General features: G+C 37.8%; 1 protein-coding gene across 4 annotated transcripts in view; it reads right to left on the bottom strand.

Moving 5' to 3' along the window:
- The window catches only part of CDC42BPA (CDC42 binding protein kinase alpha), a 182370-nt gene that overhangs the window by 20132 nt on the left and 137209 nt on the right, over positions 1-25029 (bottom strand). The window contains exons 21-35 of one of the 4 annotated variants that reach the window (XM_058419709.1): positions 24504-24595; positions 21876-21952; positions 20681-20728; positions 16818-16856; positions 13570-13689; positions 12830-12910; positions 10657-10762; positions 9814-9950; positions 9028-9167; positions 8068-8149; positions 6679-6895; positions 5832-5894; positions 4373-4966; positions 2376-2473; positions 884-968 (exon numbers count right to left, since the gene is read on the bottom strand). In XM_058419709.1, the coding sequence (XP_058275692.1) occupies positions 884-968; positions 2376-2473; positions 4373-4966; positions 5832-5894; positions 6679-6895; positions 8068-8149; positions 9028-9167; positions 9814-9950; positions 10657-10762; positions 12830-12910; positions 13570-13689; positions 16818-16856; positions 20681-20728; positions 21876-21952; positions 24504-24595 (1979 nt within the window). The remainder of the gene's footprint in view (positions 1-883; positions 969-2375; positions 2474-4372; positions 4967-5831; positions 5895-6678; positions 6896-8067; positions 8150-9027; positions 9168-9813; positions 9951-10656; positions 10763-12829; positions 12911-13569; positions 13690-16817; positions 16857-20680; positions 20729-21875; positions 21953-24503; positions 24596-25029) is intronic. The other 3 variants (XM_040057917.2, XM_058419710.1, XM_040057918.2) reach the window with 3 other exon arrangements.

The raw sequence follows: 25029 nt of genomic DNA, 5'->3' as shown, positions 1-25029 counted from the left end.
TACATATGGAGACAAAAATGATGCTCTTACTAAGCTACTGCTCACTGACAAAACAGGTTTTATATGGAACTTAAATCTCTTCTTTCCTTAAGATCAACTCTAATGTTCAGTCTCTATTAGGCTTGAAAATTCTCTATACAGACTTCCAGCATATTTCTCCTCTCTGCAACTGCCATTCCTTTTGTACTAATTTGCTGCCAATTTAAATAAGCACTGAAACAGTGCTAGCAGCAGGATTTTTCTAGAGTGTTTATTTCCACTGTTTTCAGAAAGCTGTTAGCAAAAAATTATAGCTTTTGGTTGTTGAAACAGAGCATGCCCCCTCTCCACCTAAGAGGTTAAACAAAAGTTTAAGGAAATTCCTCAGGAGAATGCTTTTGAAATGAGCTCTAGAAAGTAAAAAAGTCAGGAAGACTTTTAAGAAAAATAGATTTCTGATGCTAAAATTGTGGCACTCAGTCATAACTGGCCCTAATAATAAGTTATGAATACACCATATTACTTTAAAATTCTTGGGAAACATTTATTTAGGTTAAATATAGTATTAATTTAAATCTAGTGCTGCAAAGTGTCTATTTAAGTCTTAAATTGTGCAGACTTTTTTAGGCAGCGTTCTGGCAGGTGATCCTACATTTGGAGGGAGCATCCAGTAGGTCTAGTTTCTAGTTCCAGTCTTCACTAAATATCGAAACGGAAAGGAAAAGGTTCAGAGAAGAGATGCCATTGCAAACTCTGTGGAATTCATAAGCTTTGGCTTTTTCCCAAGTTAACAAGCACACAGACATTTCAGAGATCCCTTTCTGCAATGCACAGATGCAAACAAAGAAAAACACTCTTTCTAAACAAAAATGTGCATGATGAAAATTGGCTTCTCTTTACTTACCTGCCATTTTATTTTTGAAATATATTAATCTGACTGTCTCCAGGCCTAAAAGGTTTAGTGATCCTTCTGTATTCAAGGGTCGTACCTGAAACAAGGAAAACAGTCCTTGTAACACTCTCAAGAGTAACAATTCCAAGTTATTAAAGCCACAAAAAAGATTTTAAAAGAATTTTAAACTATTTGTTTTTGGAGAACGCGTACAGAGGGGGCGGTTGGCTAAAATTCCACTTCAAGACATAGGCTTAACACCATTCCTTCCAGCATTTAAATGAATAGTTGTGTTAGAAGTCTACTTCATATATCAACCCATTTTTTTCTACTAGATGTATAAAGCAATAAGCTGAGCTTTTACTTTGTGTTAGCACCATGTCACAATAACGCTCTGCAGCTTAATAAGAGCACATACAGACTGCGAAAACCTACTGGTATTTGTGATTTCCAACATAAAAATGAAAGATGCATTCCACACTCTGTAAATTGTGCTAGAAACAGACTCTTCAAAATAAATGGCCATTTTTGAGACTCCTAAGTGTAGTAATTTTGTTTGCTGAAAGTAGCTTCATCCATTAAAAGGCAAGTCTTGAGCCAAATATTAATCAAAGTACTAAATCACATTCTACTGTGTAGGAAAAAAAAAAAAGTCCCAACTGCTTAATAACTCAAAGTTTGGACACCAGAATGAGCTTTCCCATAAAAGTCCAGACTGTTCTCTCCTTAAGATGGTTAACAGCTGAGCACCTTGATCTTTGCATTATGTATCCTCACAGCACTGCCAGAATATCCTGGTCTGCATCTGACATGTGGGAAATTGATTTGCAGAGACTGACCGACCAACACAAGACCACAGGGGCAATGTCCTGCAGCTCTGTGTCACTGGACTGCCAGTAAAGGAATTGTGTTGGCCCTGATACAAAGCTGAAGTCAGTCTAAACCACAGGGAAAAAAATTGACTTTCTTCTTTCCAAATACAGCTGAGCAAACACCTTCTAAATACCAAGGAAGTTTCAGTTTTCAGAAACATCTTCCTTTTGATAAGAGATCCAAACCTGACATCATGCTGGTTTTAGTGTTTCTACTGGTTGAAACAAAATGTTCTAACCCTGTCTGCCTACGATATGCTCGAGCAGCAGGAGATAGATTTTTGAAAGCCTGTTCAATTATCTTAACATCCACCATCCTCTAGTAATAACATCGACACAATCAGCCCCAACGAAGCCATATGTAATTAATACCAATTAGTTCCTCTCATTATTACAACAGTATCAGTAAATCTAACATAGTCATATGGTCCAGATTGACCATCCATCTAAAATAGTGCAACCACAAGAAAACCACATTTTTTATCCTCTATTTCCAACAAAAATGCATGAGTTTCTTTGCAGCATCTCTTCTTCTAATTCAATTATGTTTCCACAAGCAGTTTTAATGATGGTTTCTAAAGCAATATTGAGTCTGGACATATTCCTTGGCCCATACTGAAATGGGATGTTACCTTTTTGAGAGGAATAGTCTGGATCCACTCCATGGAGTTGACGTCGAAGATATCAATTGCATTTTCACTGTACACAGAGAGGTATGGTGCATTGTAACCTGGGAGGGAACAAGGAGGTACCGTGTCATGTGCTTTTAGACACGGCTCAAAATGGACTATTTCTTACAGTTTAACCATATTTATTTAAGAAAACAAAACCAGTGCTCCACAATCCAACAACAAGCTTTGAAAAATATGCTTTAACTCAAAAATGACCAAGAAATTTATTCTGAAGGCAAACAAGTATCACCCAAAAATTTACAGCCTCCATGACTTTTCTTTTAACTTTGCTGCAAACCTAACTGCTTTCTGAATTTTAAGACATTAAGGTTTACTCTGCCAAATACTGATGTATTTCTCAGGTTTTTCCCTCCTAAAAGCCCCATTTTTAATAAGAGCTCACATATTGTAAATGATGTGGTAGGAAAATACAGTGGTCTCTGTTTAATAGCTGTCACTTGAATGAATTCAGCTCTGAGTCTTTGGACTACGCACTAAATGAGCATCACTTGGAACTAAGCACCGCGACACAGTCATAAAAGTCATGTTCCCTTAACTTTAATACGCTCTTCTCATTTTCTGGACTGTAAAGAGAAATCTTCTGCTACTTATCTGGCACATTTCGCCAGGATGAAATTTGTTTCACTGGGACCACTTCTAAAGGAGAATTCAGTATTTCCATGTCGGCAACAAGACTGCCATAGTCTGCCAATACTAGAAGAGCATCCAAGTTGTGTTTAAATGTAAAAGCTTTCACTATAAAATACACCTCCATTCTGAGTTGGAGTCACATCAAGTCACTTCATTTCAGGCAGTCAAAAAACTGTCACATATAACAACTGCAAGTACAGAAGTATGAAAAATACACATTTTTCAATCTATCACATCAGAAAAGCTTCTGTTTTGATTCATTCATGGTCTGAGTCCACTATAATAATCAATTGCGTAAATTGCTTGAAATCCGTAAGTGGCAAACACCCTGTAGAAGTTGCTTCCTCCACATTCAGAAGAGCCTTCACTCAAACAAGGTGAACTACTCTCCTTTACAGTGTGACTGGACTGCTGCCAGAGTGAGGTAAGAAGGCAGATCATTCTAAAAATCAACACAGAACTGGGCTCGTTCACTACTCTGAGTGCAGATTTGGCTAGTCTTTATCTGCACGCAGAAAGACTTTAAAAATAAGATAGACATTCAGGTTTGTTTTTTTTTCCCCTTGAAACTGTCAGAGATAAAGCCTCAGCTTTGAAGTAAGGTGCAATAAATGTTTAACAGAACTTGGTGAAAATAAAAATCTTGAAAAATTACAGTATTTTTCCTTAAGGTTATGAAATATATTTTTTTATATTGCCTGCTATGCATTGTATTTTGGAAGGGAAGAGAGAGACAGGAAGAAAACTTGGTAAGTGACTTTTCAAAAAAGTAGAGAGGAGATGAATAAGAAGGTTGTTGACAAAAACTGCCGAGGAAGAAAAATGAACAAATAAAGAAAGAAAAGACCAGTAAGTAGGAACAAATACCATTAGAGAAAAGCAAGTCAAACTACCAGATCGTGATGGCTCTCAGCATGAAGAAAGCTGGAACCACAATGCTGAGCCAAAGTAAATCACATTCCAAGACTTTAAATAACAACAGTCCAGCGCTGGTGGTAGCAAATACATAAAGCTTCCATTAGCCTCTGTTGAACTTGAAGTTTTTGGCTGTTTTAGAGTTAGAAATCCTAACTCATGATTTCTTCTTTGTGCTCCAGCAATTACAGATCAGTGCCAGAGCTGATGGAACGAGCATAAATGAGGATTAAACCCTCTGATTAGGTCGAACATGATGACAGGGGCTGAGAGCATTCATTAACCTGTCAGGTAATTAGCCCTGAACTTCACCTCCTGCGGATATCCATACAAGCAGAGATCACTGTAATGGACAGCACCAAAGACACAGACACACACAGAGCACAACTCACAGCAAGAGGATGGAGTTGCAGGCCACATCAACTCTTGTTGCCTGGATCTTCGGCCCTGGCAGTCGACGTAAACCCCGACGCTGCTAAAACACAGCAGGTATTCTTTATTTGAGATCTCGACTGCACAGATGGCATCAGTTGGCTGCTGTGAGATAAATGAGAGCGTGTGGTCGTCCGGATGGAGCAGGCTGTACGGGCTGCCCTCTCCATGGAGGGGGTACTTTAAGAAACCTGACTGGTAGCCTACGCAGAGACGGTCACTGAAGATGGACATCCACTGCACGTTCCCCTGCACCTGGATCTCCTTGATCTTTTTGTGGCGTGTCTTACTCTGATTGAGTTCGTAACAGAGCACCTGCCGTTTCATGGCTACGCACAGGCAGGTGAGAGCTCCGTGGCGCACGTGTCCGGAAACTATTGCCTGGCAGCCCTTGGTCTCTGCCAGCTTATAGAACTCAGTCTCCCTTCCATCCAGGGCAGCCATGGGGAAGAGCCGCACGTGACGGTTCCGTCCTGAGATTACTGCGATGAGCTGCTCGCTCGGGATGAGCTCAATCTGATGAACCTTCTTATTGTCACCGACACGGATGATCTCTGAAACAAAAACCGAAACAGCCCGCCCACAAATTCAGGTAAGTAATGGTGAAGTGTGAATTGATTATAACATGTATTTGTAAAGATGAACTAGGATAGAAACCCAAGAAATCCCCTTTATTGCTTCCCTGCAATATTTAAAGGTACAGAATCAAAACTAGTATTTTAGTAACACCATTTGTGGCAATTCTGGATAAACCTTTGGCTTTTCCTCACCAGAAATGGGAGGAGCAAATTTGATGCCGTAACAACAACTGTATCATTTCAGTATTCATTTAAAGAAACAGCTTATAGCAAAAAACTACTGAATAAGGAAAAGCCTCAGAGCTGAAACATACAATTAAATTGTCATTTGTTGAGTTAATTCAGGCAATCTGTTATTACATCTTGCAGTACTGCAAGTTTTCATTTCCAGTACCAAGGAGGAGGTTACACAAAGGATTAAGCCACGATTCTTGCTGAGGGGCACAGCAGGAAGTTCAAATGAGGGAGGTTCCTACTGAATATACAAAGGAAGTGTCTTCACTGTGGAAGTAATTTGCAACAGGCAGTCCAGAGAGATCATGGAACCTGTGTCCTTGGGGATTTTCAACACCCAACTGGATAAAGTCCTGAGCAACCTGGTCTGAAATCAGTACTGAGTCAGTTTCCAACGGGGAAAAAAACCTTCAACTGCATTCCAAAAGCTGTATTTTTGTTACTGGAAAGGATACCCAAACCAGAAAAGCACACAGAACTTCTTCTGGTCTCTCATGGAGCTGTCCAGCTGATAATGTAGTAAATCATGAAAAACGAAACCAGAAGATACTGAATAAGAAAAAGATGATTTTATTAGGGAAATTATTACCAGTTCCTAGTTTCTTACCGTCTTTGGTGACATGCACAACAAACAACCCTTCTTCATTCCCCAGAGCTATTCTTTCGTGGTCTATGACATTAAGGAAAAAAAAAAGGTTATTTTTCTTTGGAAGTACTTTATGAATCACTTAAACAATAGTGATAATTCTCATTAACAGAGAGTTTTTATAATATATTGAAATACTTGTATATAAAGCCAAACCTAATATATTCATGTATTAAAAAATTGGCAACCTCCTAATCTTTCAAATTTCAGAAAAAATAAGTCTTTTCCCATTTCTCCTGTTATCTAAAACAACAGCTAGAAACATAATTTTTAACAAATTGTTCAGAGAACTTAAGTCTAACACCAGCTTTGAAGTAACTAGTATTATATTGAAATAATTTAAATAATCAGAGTTTAACATATGCAGTAGTTTGAAATTACTAAATTCAATCTCTGATCTTACATTTTCTCTCTGGTCCCACCAGCAGATTTTAAAGTGAGTGATTTATACCTACTCTACAGCGCTAATTTTGTCCAATTAGGGAATCATGTTTACACAGTAACAAAAGAGAAATGTCCAATTCTCAGTCAAAATTGTTCATAATTATGAATATTGGTGAATAATTATGAATATGGGTGAATTACTCATGATTATGTGGAATACTCTTAAAAGATCTAACAAAAGTGCTGGGGACTAACTTGCACTTTTCTCTTAGGCCCGTACACGTTCCCATATGGGCTAAAACCGCTACATGTCACTCTCTATTCAGTAGATAACCACCTAACCCATTTTTTTTTCCCTAAAAAAAAAATCATGCTTTTAAGCATACCCGTTTTTCTTAGAGCTTTCCTCTTAATAATTTCATACCTATGATTGCTGCTGACTGTGTTGTTTTGATGAGGGGCAAGGTGCTGTCATAAGCTTCTTTGGGAACATAGACTGAGCGGTCTTTGAGTTTGTTCTTCTTCAAGATCCTATGCAACTCATTCAGCACACCCACCCACTTGCTTTTTTCATTCTCCCCGTCTGCTAGAATCAGGATCGAACACTTGTTGCTGGACGCGGAGAGCTGGGAGGCTGTGACCTGCAAAAAAAATTAAAGCACAGCTTTAAGTCATAAGTGATAAATAATTTACTCATGATCGTTTTTACAAGGGAATCAGATGCCTGTAAGTGCCCTTTTAATTAGCTGTCTGAATTAAGGGAGCAAAAGTTTCTCTTCAGTTAATAGAAAACACCCTTATCTTAATCAGGAACCCACAGCAGAAAACCAGATGCGAATATCTTAAAGAACAGAGAAAACGTTGGCTTTATTTTAAATGCATTTGTATTTATTTTATAATTCATGGATACCTACTCTAAATAAAGGAGTCAATTGTTTCTCACAGCAATTTTATAACAAAAAGCATTTTTATAAAGCTTTCTGTATTTTTAAGAGCTATAGATTTCATTAAGAATTTAATGCAATAGGAATGTTTTGCATTAAAAGAATGCTCTGTGATCCTTTTCATGCATTTGATACAGCTATAACAGACAAAATGGAAAGCCCCTTTTGTAGATTTTATCTCCTCTCAGCACACAGAGTGATGAACAGTCTAAAAACTGGAAAAACAAGGCGTGAAATATAAAGGCACAGTAAAGAAATGATAGTGGAATTGATAAGACATCAAAGAGATTTCACTGATGTCAGAGCTTTAATAGAATATCTAATAAAAATAAGAATATTAGAATAAGCCAATGATGGCAAAATCCTGATACCAGATACTAGACATAACTTTTGATGAGAACTTTGCACTAAATTTCTATACTGACCATCTGATGAATGGGAGTTTTCAGATATCAATGCATACGTTAAAAAAAAAAAAAAAAAAGTATATAAAATGAAGACTTTAGCAATAACCCAGTCAGTTAAATTGAGAAGCAGAGGGCAACTTGAGGAAATGAAAATGTACAAGATGATGATGAACAGAAGAATTCCAAATGACTAAGAGGAAGTAGAGGAAAATACATCTTATTGTGAAGACTAAAAAATACAACCCACATGGTGATGAATGCTTGTCTGGATGTGCCAGTGCTATTTTTACCACAGAAATGACATATGTACGGTTCCCTATGCATTGCTGCTGCCATGGATACCACATGGGCAGCACTTGCCAAGGAAATAAAATACTGGCAAGCTGTCAGTGAATGCACGCCACACATCACCCTGTGACACCCTGCACGTCTGGGTTAGTAGGGTCAGGATGTAAGACTTACCCTAAAGATACAGGGGATATCTTTCCGATTTGCATGGATGACATCTGAGGCCAAGACAGAACTCACTGAGAATTCTTCATCCCTTATGGAGACCATAAACATAATTGGAAAAGAGTCAATGAGCAAAATCTGTATGTTTGGATTTTACTTTTCCAACAGCCTTGTTTAGTGAAGGGCGTAAGTCAGCACTGAGATCTGATTTTTAAAATTATCCTTTTATCTGTATTTGCAGATAAAATTCACAAATGCGATGTTGCATAATTAAGTCCTGGTAAATGCTGATGGAGATAAATCTATTCAGATATTCTGTAACTGTTTTTAATATGTATAAATTAAAACCTTTAAAGAAAAAAGTCCAACTTAAAAAATAAGTGGAATGAAGAAACACCTCTCCAACTTCCATAAAAATCCAAACTCACCTAGAAGCTATAACCTACAGCAGTTTGGGACTTCCTGGATGAACTAACTTAGATCACAGATGAGTTTTACCCAGCTTCTATGTTAAATATTCTCATCCTTCAGTGAGGCTGGTAGTGTTTCAGTAATACTGAAGACAATGTGAACAAACTATTCATCCCTTCTCAAGCAAAAACTGTAATACATTAATGCTATAAGAAAGTTTTATGTCTTTCAAAACTCTGTTCAACTCCAAAGTGATGCTGCTTTTAATTCTTTATTCATTCCAGTTTTTCTACACAGCTGAACAGATGCTCTTTGCACATGATGTAGTAATGGAAATTTAAACATCCACATAAGAACAAACAAGTGTAGCTCAGGCTAACTCCAAATAACTGCTACCTGCTAGTTTATTTTTTTATCCCAGAAAATAAGTGGCTTTCAACATGGATTACAGGGTTTCATAAAAGCTCTGGAGCTTGCTTACTGATTTGAAAAAAAAAAAAAACAGAACAAAACCTCCCAGTGCCTCTGCAAAGCTCCCACCAGCAGCAAACAGCTTACCTCATATCTATGACCTGACTCACTACCACGCTGGGCTGAGATGCTTTTCCTTCTGCTACATCATACAGGAAGAGTTTAAAATCACAGATCACTGCCAGTGCTCTCTGCCAGCCTTTCTTTACTCCAGCTGGCTTTGGGACCTTTAGAAAAAGAAATTCTGATCAATTTGCTGTAAGTTTAGATGCAATCAAAAAAACCAAACAGCACAAAAAACAGTTTGCTCATCGGGGCTGTAAAGTTTTAATTCAGTGGTGATATTAAGCAACACAAACAAGAGTCCAGGAGCAGTAAGACCAACAAATACAGACACACAGACAAACTGCTTAATAAATTAATAGCATCACAGATTCTTCTTTCTCATTTCACAAATTCATTCAGAGCTGTATTAAGAAATACAGAGAAAGAAACTCGTCTATAGTTGGCCACAGAATTATGGCCAAAAGAATGCTGAGTACATCTTTCACTATTTCTATGCAAATATCCACACCAGTGACCATAGACAGTACTAGCAGAAAGACTCAAAAACTCACAGGGCCTGGAAGATGATCTGATCTCTAGAGATGGAACTATTCAAGACCAACCCAAAGCACATTCGACCAAGAGAGATGGAGAGAGGATCACTGCTGACAATGCTAAGAGCTGCTTTGTGAAAATTTAAGTCTTAAGTTTCCAAACTGCTACCCTAAGATGTAATTTAATCTATCTCCCCAATATTCAAAGTAATACTAGCTCTGGAAAAAAATGCATTTAATGTAAGTGCCCCAAATGCAGCTACCTCATACTTACTCGGACATGTCCTTCATAAGCTGTTCCTATGCCTTTCTGTGGATCTATTCCCAAAGGTCCCTTAGTCTGTTCAGGGGGGATTGGACATACTGCAGGAGCCTTGTCTGCACAGGTCACATGGCAAGAGAACCCACACACTTGTGAGGAGGGGAAGAAACAAAAAGATTTGATGGTTATTTCTTGTGTGATGCAAAAACTGTGATAATGTTATTTACAAAGAAATCCCCTTTCTTTTTTCTGAGCAGCATCGGAATAATCTCACTGAACTTTGCTGCAGACAGAAATAAAAGTCTGCACACAGCAGCAGTTCATGTTTTTATCTGCTCTAAATCACAGATTTCTTTTTTTCAGATAGTTTATGGTTTCATCTAGATAAGAAAGAGCCTAAGATAATTTCTATGATGTCTTTTAGGCCCAACTCTACGGTAAACAAAAAACTGGAACATCCTTTTAATAATAAGCATCATTCTGCATACATAAAAACAAGAATAATTGCCATTTGCCTCTTCCTGGAATAGATGTCTTAAATTTTGCCCTGCAACATAAAGCAAAGCTGCTGTCAGTATACTTGACCACTAACTGTGACCCCTTATTGCTATTTTGAGTAAACTGAACTAAGCTCTTCTACCACCAGCTGGAGTAAGAGTGTCCCCAGATAACTGGGCAATCTGTTATGGATGTTCAAAGTGTTTGGCTTCTACTGTTAAAAGACTGAAGCATGAGAATATACTGTTATTCAAAATACAAGCAGAAGACTCCTGCATCACCACACCACGTTTTCTGTACCATCTGCATCTGTAAGCACTTCAGTCCACACTGGTTTGTGCTCTCCCGAGTGCTTACCTTCACAAGTACAGCCCTGTCGTATCAGACCAACCATCAGGGATGTGCACTGATTGCATTTCGTTGGTGTGTTAAACGATTTCACTACAAACTGGTGAGCTTTAGGCTGTGAAACGAGCAGACAAGGATGTTACCTCCTGTAACACTTCTCAAGTACAGTTATTTCTTTTCATAGACAAGAGTGCACAGGTGCATTTAATAAGGCAGCTTGTTTGTGTTTGCTGAAATGAGATATGAGCCGAAAAAAATTCCTTATCACAATGCTTGCTGTTGATAATTTAAGGCATCCTCTGTAAACATAGCCATGGAAACTGGACCCTGTCTCAGAATATGAGTTTGCTTCCATTGCAGATAAGAAAGCTGCCAAAATGATTGTGTTACACTTTAGAAGTTGAACGTGCATAAGCATGTGCTTGGTGGGCACCTGACTGTCAGCCCAGGTCAACCCATAACAGTATTTTCTAAGCTGCCAATTCAGTGCTCCTCAGTCAGGGGTATTGCCTTAGTTAAAAGAAAAATAGCAGACTTTTTCAAAATTTTAAATTTTATGCCAGAAAGCCCTTGCAGAGCCGCCCTTTATGGTGTTTAGCAGAGGCAATTCAGAACACCCAGTCTAAAGGAGAGAGCTGCAATTGATAGATGAAGTTGATTTTGAAAGGGTTTCTCTTCCTGTTATTCCTTGGGAACACAGAGTACATGAGTAAGTGGTTTCATTCTCTCCCTCTCCTCAAGGACGGCTGTGCTGATGCTGCTATACAGAGGCTAAATGCCTACGTAATGTGGCAGGATGATTCACAGATGGCCTTATGTAAAATCCAGGAGGCTGCTTTGCTTTTCTGTAAAAACTCCCAGTGAAGTAACTACTGGGGAGAAAGGCCAGAGCATAGTGCGAATGCAAAGACTGTCCAAAAAAACCTGATCGTATATGTGACCTGAATCTAGACAATTTTGCAGACTACTTCGGAGAGTAGGTATGTTAAAATTTTACTCACTTCCTGTTTTTCAGAGCATAAGACATCACAGCTAAGGGCTCAAACTTATCCATATTTAATGACAGCTTTACTGATACAATGGCAGGTTTCTGTATACAGAATATTCTGTTTTGAGACTTGCAGGGAAACAACACTCAGCTTTAAACACTGATGCAATCAAAAAGCAAGAAGGTTCTTTAGGGGACATAATAAATTATAAAGCAAGTCATTACTTCCTGAGCAAAATGTTTGCAAAAAACTAAATTATGAACACAATAAAGTCCATTCCATGTGACTCCAAGTGCACTTACAGTATTTTTTAAATTGATCTACCAAGATGCTGCCAACAGAATGTTGTCTGCTCAAAATTTCTAGCTTTCCTTTACACAAATGAATCTTCTGCTACTTTGCAATTTATCAAAGCAGAGAAAAAAAAATCTATTAGAAAGGCTTACTTACTGCATTTTAAGTTGCAGGAAAAACTGTCATTTTTAAAAATACAGAAGATTCCTAAACCATTCAGTAATTTTCAAAATTTTTACAAGAATTTTTTTCCTTTAATAGCTTATATTTATTCTTCATTTGCTTGAATAGACATAATCAACTGGGAATTAGCACACACTGGCTTATTTGGCAACAGCAAAATGATTTCAACAACTAATGGAAAATCAGTATTTATGCAGGTAAAAGCCAAAAGACAGAAAAACTGAAAATCTCTTTCTGTAGTGCTCACTCTACACAGCTTAAAAACAGGCAAATTTATGATTTCATTTTTAGGGTTATTCTTTGCCTTTTCTCAAGAGTAAGCATTTAACTAGCACACAGACGTGCTAATCAGAGACTTTCTTGTATGCAAAGAGTCGAGAGGCACGTTGGTCAGACACCTGTCAGAAAACATTCCTTCCCTAGGATAGCACTTTCCTTTCTCCACATTCTAGCTCATTGACCTCTTTCTAATATCCAAACCAGTGTTTTTCATACAATCAAGTGCCTGTGGAATTTCTAGCGCAGCTTGTCACACCCCATAATGTAAAAACCAAGGCGTTTAAATTTTAGAGGGCAACCAGCTTGCACATAAATATCCCTTCTAGGCAGTTCTGATAAGATCAGTGTGATAACCAGTTCTCTTGAAGCTGTATCCCTGGAGTGACACGTTACCCTTGCGCCACAAAAAGCGTGAATGCTCGACAGCGACGGCGTACCTTTGGCGCAGAGAGTCCCGAGCCAATATACGCTGTCCTCATGGTCGGTGTGTGAATTGAACGGGGAGGATGATCTGTAACCTGGACAGAGTCCCCAAAGGATCAATCAGACATCAAGAACACACTATCAAAGAAAGCCTGGATAAAGGAACACGAGTATGTTGTCCCATCCACCCCATCTCCTAGCATTCAAATCATGAAACTAAACTGATTAATGCAGGACTCCGAAAAACAAATCTTATTTCTCAGCAAGATTCAACTCCTAAATGTCAGAACCAACTTCACATTAAACGTTTGATTGGATATTTTATAATAAAAGAGGATAAATTATTATAGTTGCAGTCTGGCTAACATTTCATCATAACAAGACTTCCAGCGGGGCTTTAAAGTGTGTTTTTACTAACTACATAATAAGATAATCTTTGTGCCAACATTTCTTACATATTCATGACTGAGGATATGTTATGAAAAGAGGCCATAACTAATAAGTGATTCACAGTTCCCATCCCTATTCAATTAACCATATGTGAAAGGAAATACATTCCCCAAAACACAGTTCATCATTAGTGCAGAAGGCTATTACAAAGTCCTAAACAAGTGCTGCTGCAGAAGAACGAGCTTCACCCTCAAAAGGTGAAGACAAAAGATTTGCAGTAGTAATTATTATACAAGAGAAAGTGTTACTCCTTTAAAAATAATAATAATATAAAAAAGTCAAATATCTTTCAACACTAAAGTACCTCAATTGGTTCAATCTCACTGGCTGTAGAAGGAGACCTTGATCTTGAATGGAGGTGAGACTTGCTATCTTCATCCCGTGATGGAGTATTAGATAATGTAAAATTCTCAACTGAATCAATCTAGGAGAACAATTCAAAAGAGAAGGAAAAAAAAAAAACAAACCAAAACAAACAAACAAAAAAAACAACCAAAGAAATAAATCAAAGACATCATTAAAAAAGAATTCTCAACTCTTACCAAAATAAGATATGGAAGCAGAAGAATTCCTAAGAGAGAACTGAGAGGATAAAAATTCAGTTTTAAGCAACTTCCTCATTAAAAGCAACAAAATGGAATGAAAATTGTTGCATGTAAACACGCCAAGGCTTCTGCTGAGAGGTGAGCACATGCATAAGAGCTGCTAGTTCAGGGCCCTTATAATCACTTGAAGACACCTGTAATTCAGCATTTTTCAAGGGTGAGCATTTTCTAAATGTTACTGGGTTTTGTCCACTGGTAGCAGGGATTTGTTAGAAGTGAATTTCCACATAGACCATGTAAATTCCTGCAAACATATTCAGTAGAAAACAAGGAGAAAAGGCAGAGCAGTGTATATCCTGATAACTATATTCACAGAGAATTGAGGGGGTTTTGCACCACATTTGAACTACAGAAACATCCTTACCAGGAACACAGTTTCTTGGTAATATTTTCCTAGTCCTTAATATATAGAGTGAAACTAAGCCAAACACAGAGCTACACTGAGTAAGACACAAAGGTACAAACAAGTATCTTGGGTAACAAGTCTTCTTTTGTTAGTACAGCTGAAAAAAATTAGAGGAGGCAGGATTCTTCCATGAAAACAAGACATCTCCAGAAAGTTTTCTATATAAAATTATATTAGGAAAAGAAAAAAAAAAAAAAAAAAAGGTGAAAATGCTTTTTCCACTAACTAAAAAAGTAAAAGCTGAGGCCTGCAGAAGGCTCCATGGCATGCCTTGATTTTCTGGAGCGATGCTGTCATCAGTTCTCCATCACCAAGGATTTGCCTAGCTTGCAGAAAAACTAAAATATGCAGCCTTGTTTACAGAAAGCATTTTAACATTCCAGTGTTTCTCACCTCATTTGCCACTGACAATACTAAGAATTCCACAAACTTTACTGCTTTTTGGCAATCAATTATATTGCCAAGCCGATTTTATACATGCACATACAGCCCTGTTCTTCAGGAGCTCAGTCACAGTAGCGAACAGGTGCAGTTGCTAATTTTATATATATACTTTCTTTTTTTTTTTTAAATAGTGAGTTAAGTTTGATGGCTCCTAGTTTTCCCATACCCTTCCAAAAATTATCTGGTGGCGAATGGTCATCAGTTTAATCAACTTAGGCATATTAACATGCCTTCAAGCATTTCTAAATGAAAATGGGAAATTCTCACACTGGGATACACCTGTTTACTACATATATATCATGTGTTTCAAGCATTGAGGCAAAAAGTAGCAGTAAAGCAAACATTTTGTGCTCAGATTTATCAGAAACGAATAATAATTGAAAGCTTTACCCTGTATTAGAAACACTGATGCCTTAAGTAGTAAATCCTCAAATGCAACATGTTTCAATTATTAAAACCTTCTTTTTAATCCAGTCTAAACATGTGATGACTTGGAGTCCACCCAAAGACTCTTTAACCTTCAAGAATTCTACCTCCTCCTTAAAAATGTTACTAAAAACCAAACCCAGTGAGGAACTACAGGCAAATTTTTTCATCGCAAGAAACAGGCACTCCTTTTCTCCTACAAGTTAAACTCAGAGATCTAATCTATCATTTCATAAATGTTTCCAGACACTCCAAGGGCTTTCCCTTTCAAAGCAGTATCTGCATACCAAAGAATTTTCACGGTGTCTATGAAAAAATGTACTACAAGCCTGATATCAGTGATGGAACCCTTCTGGAATGTGCTACAAAGCCTTTGTGGTTGAAGACAACTCCTGAAACAGTAACAAATGCATTTTCATTTTACTTACAAACATAAAAAGCCCACAAAACACACAACACCTGATCCACCACTGCAGAAGGGAATTTAATCACCCCGTTCAGTGCAGAAACAAGCACCTTTAGCTGTACTGCTGCAGTGATCTTGTGTTCCTGGCTTTAAGGAGAAGAACTAAGCACAAAAGCAACCTGACTCAACCAAGGTCAACAGCCAATGAAGACCATGTTAGCACCTTTCAAACTGGTTTTAAACTAATCCACTGGACTACCCAAAGCAGGTTTCACTATTTCCTACCAAAGTGTAACAGCTTTGCTGTCTTTCACAGGGCTGTGCAGGTCTGAGCCAAAGCTGGCCAGTGTTTAAACACATCTGGAGCAGAGAGAACCTCTGAACTGGAAGCACCACCAACAAAAATAACCAGTTACTGTGAGTTTGCCTGGGAGCCTCAGCAGTGTGCTTTGAACTGCATGGGTAAGGATATCATCAGAGCTGTTGGGCATTACTGCTTATTTATTGAACATTCAATAGAAATGATCTGTATGCTTACTTATCCCTTCCATCATATCCGTATAAAAGAAACAAAAGTGCCAGTATGAAATTAAAATGGACATAGCAAAACGGGTAGGAATTCATCCTCACTGAGTCTGCTTTCATTACATGTGTAAACACATGTTTAAAAACCCGCCTTGATTTTTGAAACACCATAGACTTTTCCAGCTTAACCAGCTACAACACAACCATCCCTGTTTTCCTTGTATGAATTTTTCCTATCCTCCTCGATGCTCCATTTACTCAATTCCCCACTTCATGTTTATTTATCTTCGTACTGTGACATTTTATATCACTTGCTGTGATGTGCCTCCCAAACACCAAACTCTGACCTTCTATGGGCAATTCCCATGACTTAACACATGCCCTCTGCTAAGGGAGGAAAACAAACAGGCCCTCATTTGGTGTTTGCTCATCTTCCCAACCTGCGTCTGACTATCAGCTTCCACAAAGAACTTTCACATTAAAGTGAGAAAGTGTCCAAGGCATCTTCTCCAGTTTCAGAGATATTCTGCTCCTAGGATTTCCAAATGAAATAATCCAAAAGCTTTGAGCCCACGGCTGTAAAACACCAAAAAGCACAGCAGCAGCAGCAGCAGCAAACAGCAGCAGCAGCAGCAGCACAAGACATGCAGTGAGGTAAGTACACAATCCATACATTAAACATAGGCATGGACACAACAGGCAAAAAATAAAGGGCCACATAGAGTAAGACAGCCTCTTACACGTCTGCCTTTGTTAGCTGGAATACAGGAAGGAGAGCGCTTTAACAAAGAAAGGAGGAGAATATGTTACAAAACCAAACAGTGACAGATGCATCACCTCAGAATTCCTCACTCTATCTCCAGAGGTTGTGTTTAGACACACACAAGCATGTTCACTGTTACAAGTATTTTAAAAACAAGCTATTCTGGGCCAACAAGTAGGAAGAAGCATTTAAAAAAAAAACCAGCTATTCTAAGTTCATCATCTTACACTGTACAATAGCAGCAAAACTGCAGACTACACTGCACCATTAATTTGCAGTTGGCATCTCTGTGCTTTGAACGAGATGAATGAAGTCATCTACTGGAGGCACAATATGTCCAATTTAAAGTATCATTATGAACCAGACTTACTCAACTTTATTATCAAAGTGCAGGTAAAGTCAAGGCTCTCACCACACAGTGCTATGACTTATTCTGTTCAATAAAAATTCAGAACACCATTTATTCTGTGGCTACTTACAGAGTTCAGATTTGTTTAGTCTAGCCAAAGCCCATGGGAACTGCATGTGAGGACAAACTGCTGGAGGACTTAAGAAATCTATTTCTAATGTGCTAGCAACAGGGCAAAAAGTACTTTTCTTGAGCGTGTGGGAAGAATAATTTTGTCAAAGGAAAATGGGATTCCACTTTTTGTTACGAAACAATCACAAATTCATCCTTAAATAAAACAAGTTAATTCCTTCCTGCAGCTAGTGAGATACACAAAGATCCACCTGGCAAAGAAACAAAACTCAACACTTCCATTGTCAGACACTTCTAGTGAACACAGGAGACAACACCTAGACAGTGTTACTGAGACAGCCTGCAACACACAGGAGAAACAGCAGCGAGGGTTAAGTTTCTTGGAGTCACAGGGGATGACTTCCCTCCTCACCAAGACTGGAATTCAGGGACTGCAAACACTCTCCTGCTTCCCTGTGTGCAGAGGACATATGAGGATTGTTTCTGAAGACTTGGGCTGTCACAGCTACGAGGATGTAGGCACCAGTTCTGCCAACCTGACCCAGCATCTTTTCAAGACAGGAACCTGCAGCAACTGCTACTCATCTGAGTGGTGAGCTACCACTTTCTCCTCAGCATCTGCAGGCTACAGAGGCAGCAGGACATCTATTTTCCTTTGTCTCCAGCAGAAATTGCAAAACTACCGTTTTCCTCATTGGAAAAACGAGAATTAACTCCAGTCATTCACAGCATGCTATAAATAGTTACGTTATTTGGATGGCAGACACACGAGACATACCCACCCTAGGAAACCCAGTGCCATGTGCACATCTGTGTGCTAAACAGACCTCAGAGATCCTGCAAGGAACGTCTTGCAACTGCATCTGCTCATTATTTTACACGCTCTCTGCCCTTCTTTAACGAGGGACAGAGTCTGAAGAAACAATCCAGGCCATTAGAAATATTTACTTGGGGTTCTTGATTACAAGAGAGGCTTTCCTGCACCCCATGCAATATTGCAGCAGTGCATGAGTCTGACCTGAGGACGTCTGATTCTTCCTTGGTCTTAATACAAAGAACCTAATGAACCCTCACACTTCTCAGGTTTGACTGAGAAGGTAATTCTTCTGGAGATACTGCAAGAAACGCTGCCCTTCAAGGTAACCAGCGCCAACAAGAGTCATTGGGAAGGGAATGGAGGTCATATCCAGTGGGCAGGGAGTTTCAATACCTTTATTTTAAGTCCATCTAATATATTGATACTAAACCAACTCAATGAGCTAAATCATAAATAACCATTCATTTAGATAATTCAGACTATAAATTATGCTATGAATGAATCAAGTGCTTGTCCAGTAAATCAAAAGATGCAGAACTGACTTTCACTGTACAACTGAATGATATTACTTTTCATCTACTAACACAGATAACTTTCTCTCTCCTTCTAACAAAGACAGAATGTCTTGTATTTAATCTGCAAGGTGCTCTTCCCATCTTTGAGCAGTCCAATCTTCTTTTTCTGTAGTTTTGTCAGATGACAGAGAATTCTGCCTTGGTGTTAAGAGACATGAGCCCCTGGCCAGTCCAGCCCAGAGATGTACTCCTGCCCAGTGCAACTGAGGGAAAAAAAACCTCCTCTTGGACTTCAATTGAAGATGGAACACGGGAAGTTTGAATCCATGTGCAGGCAGCTAACTACATGCAACAATACACAAATTAATACCTGAAAGTTTACCCAAGACTAAAAGGTGGGTATCTGCAAAGATCTGATCAGGGTGGACTAATCAAGAAGAATTGTTATTAAAGGATGTATGCCAGCAGTTGAAAAGTACTCAGTTGTATAAAGAAAGCAAAAAATATTTGTCAAAATGCTTGTGGAAAAAAATGCTGCCTTCTTTAAAAAGAAACCAAAACAAACAACAAAACTCAAGCAACAATAAATACAGAATAAAGTACTGAAGTCCTTCAAAATTAACTAGACAGCAACTAGACCAGGAAAATATCCATGTCCTAAGCTTCCCCATGCGAAACAGAACATTCTCAGCAACTGCCAATATGTCCTTTATTTCTCTTTTAATAGGTTTTAGAGGAGTGTTTTAGATATTATAAAAGATAAATTTCTGTTCAAGAACCTGCTGATACAAACTAAGTGTTCCTAACACTCAGGTAACATAGAACATATTTTCTTTAATCCAGATAAAGAATATAAATATTATTCATTTTTTGTGGATTTACATGACAGGAAATTGTACTTTTTTTTTTTTTTTTTTTTTTTTTTTTTTTTTTTTTTTTAAATTATTCCAACACCATCAGCAAGCCAGAAGCTTTCCGCATGCTATACAAAAAAGCAGGTAAGTGCCTTCTACTATGACACCATAAATGAACCTTCACATTTTGTCTGGGCTAGAAATCTGCTTTACAGAGAAAACACCCAGAAGAAAAGCATTTTTTCAGAGTATATAAAAGGAAATGAAAGCAGCAGAAAAGGCCCATATACCTCATCCATTTTGCTACACCTTTCACAGCAGACATTCCTCAAACAGTATTAACTTTATCTAATTTCAGTGGCAATAGGATTACACTGTGTTAAACACATATGTATAAATATGTGTGAATGTATGTATGTATAACATGTATAAACACATCTATGAGCACAGACAGACACACACACAATTATTCCTACAGAGCTGTAATGGATGGGCTTCATACAGCTGGATTTCAAATTTTAATCATAATTACCTTTATGGGCCTACCACTTCAGTTTGGAAGAAATATAATGCAGTCAATTTTCAGCTTTTACCTCAATTCCCTTAGCAAGCAATTAACTAGTGGGAACATTTAAACAAAGTCCTGACAGAAAACCTGCATCTCAAATGGCAATAAAAAGTAGTAAGTTCACTTCAGTCATAATGAACATGACTTCTCACAATGCAGGATAAAAAAGAGAAAATATTTCATTTGAGCAAACAGACATTAACTGTCTGCAAGGGAACATTTTAAGAGAAGTGATTAGAAAACTTATGGAAACAACTCATGATAAAGGAATAAAATGAAGCGAAAGAATTAAATACATAAATGTGCTGATGATTTTAGAACTGTTTTTCACAGGCCATATCAATAGGCAAGGCCTAAAAACAGCTTTTCCCCATCAGAAAAACTGTTTTCAATTATGAAATCTTCACCTGCACTTAAAGAAAAGCTTTTATTTCAAAACAAAACACCTATCCATATAAATAGGTGTAAGGGTGCTATTGCAGAAATACTTTGCTCTCCACTGCACTTGCAGGTTTTTTTAAGTTGACTGCATTAATGTTTGAATATTCCAAATCAATGAACTGATCTGTTATTGAGGGATTTACTGTGTTGAAAGTCAGACTTACGTCATCCATAAAATCAATCAATGAGGATGAAGAGGAGGAAAAGGAATCCTATTTTAATGAAAACAGCAGTAAAAAAAAGAGAGAGAGAGAAAGAAAAGGATGAAGAAAACTGTTCAGTATAAATAAAAGTGCAAAAATAAAGAACTGTAAATAACCAGTGGCAGTAATAGTTACCTCAGTCAGTTTTCATTAATTGCCTTTCATAGACAATTAATTAATGTACTATCTGTAAAGAAACCAGTGTTTTTCCACCATTTACTCAATAAAGTATTACTGCTATACTCTCAACAGGATTCTTATACTGAAAGTAAAAAATTCCTAAGATAAATTATTACAAAGGAAATCTTAAAACTATGTTAATTGTGAGGACTTCAGGAGAGAACAATGAATTAGCAACTATGTCATGAAAAGAAAGAGATTTTTGGGACATCAGTTACAGCAGGGATTATGCTCTTTCATAGCTAAATGTGATGGTCCTGTATTTGCATCAGGAAAAATTGGGCAAACTTAGATTACTGTCTAAGTGTAAAGGTGGTGCCCTGTATCCTCTGAATTCAGTTTGACCAATATGTTACCTCAGCTGTTCTTTTAAAAGAAAGATGATGCTTTGCTTACTGTTGATTAGAAAAGAAGATAATAAATGTATAATATCAATTCAGTTCTTTCCCAGGCTTTCTACCTATTCTGGTCTTTTGTCTAGAAGTGACAAAAGTGTTAAACAGATTCATTTTTCAAATAAAAATATCTGTGGAGAGGAGATGGATAGCAATTATCTGGATTTTACAGATCTGTGCAAAATGAACAGATGATGAAAACAACCTAAAAACCACTACCAATGCCTTCATGGGATACAAACAAGGATGATTTAGTGTTTTCTTGTTTTTACCAAAACACTACCTGTATTACTTAGCATTTTTCTCAATACAAAGAAAAGCCAACTATGCTTTTCATGTTCACTGCAAAATCAGGCAAATCTCTGCACTCAAGATTTGAGAGAGAATTCACTGTGATTACAAGCACTCAAGAGAAGACAGCCAGCACTGTAAACGATAAACAATTCTCAGGTATTATTATACACAAATATTATTGTTCAATACAATTAAAATACAGGAGCAAACTCTCAGCAAATACGCGGAGAACCCACACACCACAGCAGTTTCAATGACTAAGAGAGGTAGAATAGCTGTGCACTTACTTCAAATTGATCCAGAGCAGAGGTAGGCGCATTCAAAAATGCCAAGAAAGAATTCTGTGAGTCTTGGTGCTTTACACCTAGAAAACAGCAGCAGGTTTTTAAGCTACAGAAAAAATGACCTTCTCATGGAGGACCTTTGCCTTGCTGATTCAGAGTTCTGAGTGTCCACCTGAAACTTATATGTTTTGAAATAAGCTGCACATTTGTTTTTCTTTCCATTAAAAGAAAATGTGTTTTGTTTTGTTTTTTTTTTAAATGGACAAACCTGTGTTTGATCAACCTTTCCCAAGCTAGGATTCGTGTGGTGTGAATTCTGTGTGAAAACACGCTCCGTGTTATGCAGAGGGCACTGGTTTCTAAGGTTCTGGTGTCCCTCTGCACAACACACTAACTCAGCAGGTGCCACCCCTGCTCTGGTGACACGTGGGATATCCCACCACGGCAGGACAGCTGGAGCCAACAAAAACACGGTATTTCCAAACAAGATGGGCTCCCTGAGGCATGCTCTCTGCCTGCCTGCCTGCCACCTCTCCCTGCGGAGTGCCCAGCAGTAACACAGTCCTGGGTGAAGCTTCCGATGTTGCTGTCACACCACACCATTCAAAGATGCTCAGCCAGGGAGCGGAGCGGGAACGCCGCATCCCCCAGAGCTGCAGAGGCTGGCACGCATCGGCTCTTACTTTACTTGCTCCAACTGGTATTTTTTTATTTCTTCTTCTTTTCTAATTCAAGTTGCCGTGTGGGTGTTTATACTTCATGGATGCATACTCTTCTCAATGCTATAAACACATTATATGCACATACTTCTATGTATTTATCATGACCAGAGCCTGCAGGACTGTGTGCATCTCAAAACAATGATGCTATCAGAAGTTATCTAATTTCTTCTTAAAAATGTCAGGGTCTTTGCTTTAATTAGCCATATCACCCTATACGTTCTAAATATAACCCACAGCGAAGGAAGTTACAAAGAAAGATCCCTTTCCTCTTTAAAATATAAATACAATGAAATCACAGTAAAATACTAAAACCAGTTTTCAAATTACTAACAACTTTATGGAATACTCTCAGCAATCATTTCCTCACCTGCCTAAATTTCTGGAATATATTTATAAACAGGAAAGGATTAGATGCTAATCCAAACAATCCCTTCCTAGAAACCAACTTCTACACACTGCAAGCTACTCTACCACAGCACCTTGACTATATTTAAATCTTCTATACAGTTCATAATTCAAACAGCAATATATTTCTTCTTTTAAGAGAAATCCAAATCAAAGATGGTAACAATTTAGATTAAGGTGTATTTCTATCAGACTATTTGAATAATTGCAGTAGAATATTACTAATACAATTCTGTTAAGAAACATGACTACTGTTTCCTTGAACAGTACTTGTTTTTGCTTGCTTGTTTTCAGCAGAGTAAATGTTCATTTCACCAAAACAATAAGGTTTTAAACACTGGAAAAAATATAGGATAAAATTTGAATTATAAATTCATAACATTATTTAACACAAAGGAAGATTTCAGAAGTAAAGTAACCACGCATAATATTTAAGGAAGTTCAAGAACATATAAATAAAAGCTAAACACAGCAAAGCATTTATGTGTCCAGGGAGAGGCTACCAGGAGCTTCTCTCCAAGCACTTGGAGGAAGCATAATCCTGGTATCAGTGCTAAGCATCAAGATAAGGGAGCATCAATTCCCTAAGTCTTATTTGCTAATTGGCACCAATTTTTAATGTTCTGCGTAGGTTTGATTTATTTTTACCAGTCAATCAGCACTGGGAGGCCTACATATAGGAGATGAATGTAAACTACAATACTTTATTGACTGGCTGGCCATTAAGTTGGAAAAACTGAACAATATTGTTGCCAGGGTATTTAAATTCTGGAGTTCACACAGTTCCCTACAGAAAATTAGATAATTCCATTTGGTCTGAAAAATACTTCTTCCCATGTGACTCATAAGACACAAATACTAGAGCTACTACAGAAACTGCAAAGAATCAGCCAAATCATTAATCAACTCTAAATGAATTGTTTTGCATTGCAGAATTCCCAAAAAAGTCTATTCTCCCAGCAACAATGCAAAATAGTGTTGGACAGATGCAAGAGTAATCCTCTTAATACCACAGCAAAGCACGCAGGACCACACTGCTCCTCGCTATGTGCAAAGCCTATCAATGAAGTTATTCCAAAACCAAACAAATGCTAGGAATTCCTCTGCAGTTGTTTACTCTCTGTATAGATGGGCCCAAAACACTCAGAGAAGAACAACACTATGATCAGTACTGATGTCTAAATACCTTCACCCAGCATAAAGGAGAAAAGGTTAGAAATAAAGCTATATTCTAACAGTTTTCTGGCAGTAAATCACCATACACAGGCCAAATAAAAACAATGCAGTCTCAATTCAAGTAATACCTTACTGGTTCAAAGACACCAACAAAACTGAGGCTTATTACAAGTATTAGAAGTGCAAATGCAACTACTGAGGGTACACCTTGACATGCAAGTGTTGTGCTCACATGTTGGTACCATACTTTAGTTTCAAGGTGACATTTGATTGATAATATGCACCCACCAATGTGACACACTATTTACTTGGATATCAGTTGCCATACCCTTTTCTGATCTAAGCTCTTCTGTCTCCTTTTTCAGCCTTTCGATGTCTGCCAAAAGCTCCATGTTCTTCTTCTCAGATTCTTGCAATTTACTTCAAAAGAACACAAAAAATGGATGTAAGTATCGAGAACCCAAGATACAAGTCACTCTTGTTCCTGATGCCTTCAAATGCCCGAATACATCTACTGGGACCTGTTTAGTTCACAGAAAAAAAACACATTTATCTAATTATTAGGTTCATGTTTTTTATGTTTCTAATTTCTAAGTAATTGCGAGAGCTTGTACCCTGTGAATGAGAAAAAAAGACTGTACGTATTTTTATGTCTTAAAAAGTCTGTTTTTCATTAAAATTTATTTGTTAATTAAATACCTGTGATACTAATAGATTCAGTTGAATTTTTTTTTCTCAGTTCCTTTACAGTTAGTTGTTTCAGTGCTTTCTGACTCACAGCTGAGAGGTAACACTACTATGCAATTTGAGAGCATTTCTCATTCCTGCCTGTCAAAGCAAACACTGCCTCTCCT

The sequence above is a fragment of the Hirundo rustica genome, chromosome 3 (assembly GCF_015227805.2).
Source record: "Hirundo rustica isolate bHirRus1 chromosome 3, bHirRus1.pri.v3, whole genome shotgun sequence".
In the NCBI taxonomy this organism is placed as follows: domain Eukaryota; kingdom Metazoa; phylum Chordata; class Aves; order Passeriformes; family Hirundinidae; genus Hirundo; species Hirundo rustica.
The sequence above is the reverse complement of the archived record's forward strand: the minus strand, read 5'-3'. Positions and strand labels throughout refer to the sequence as shown.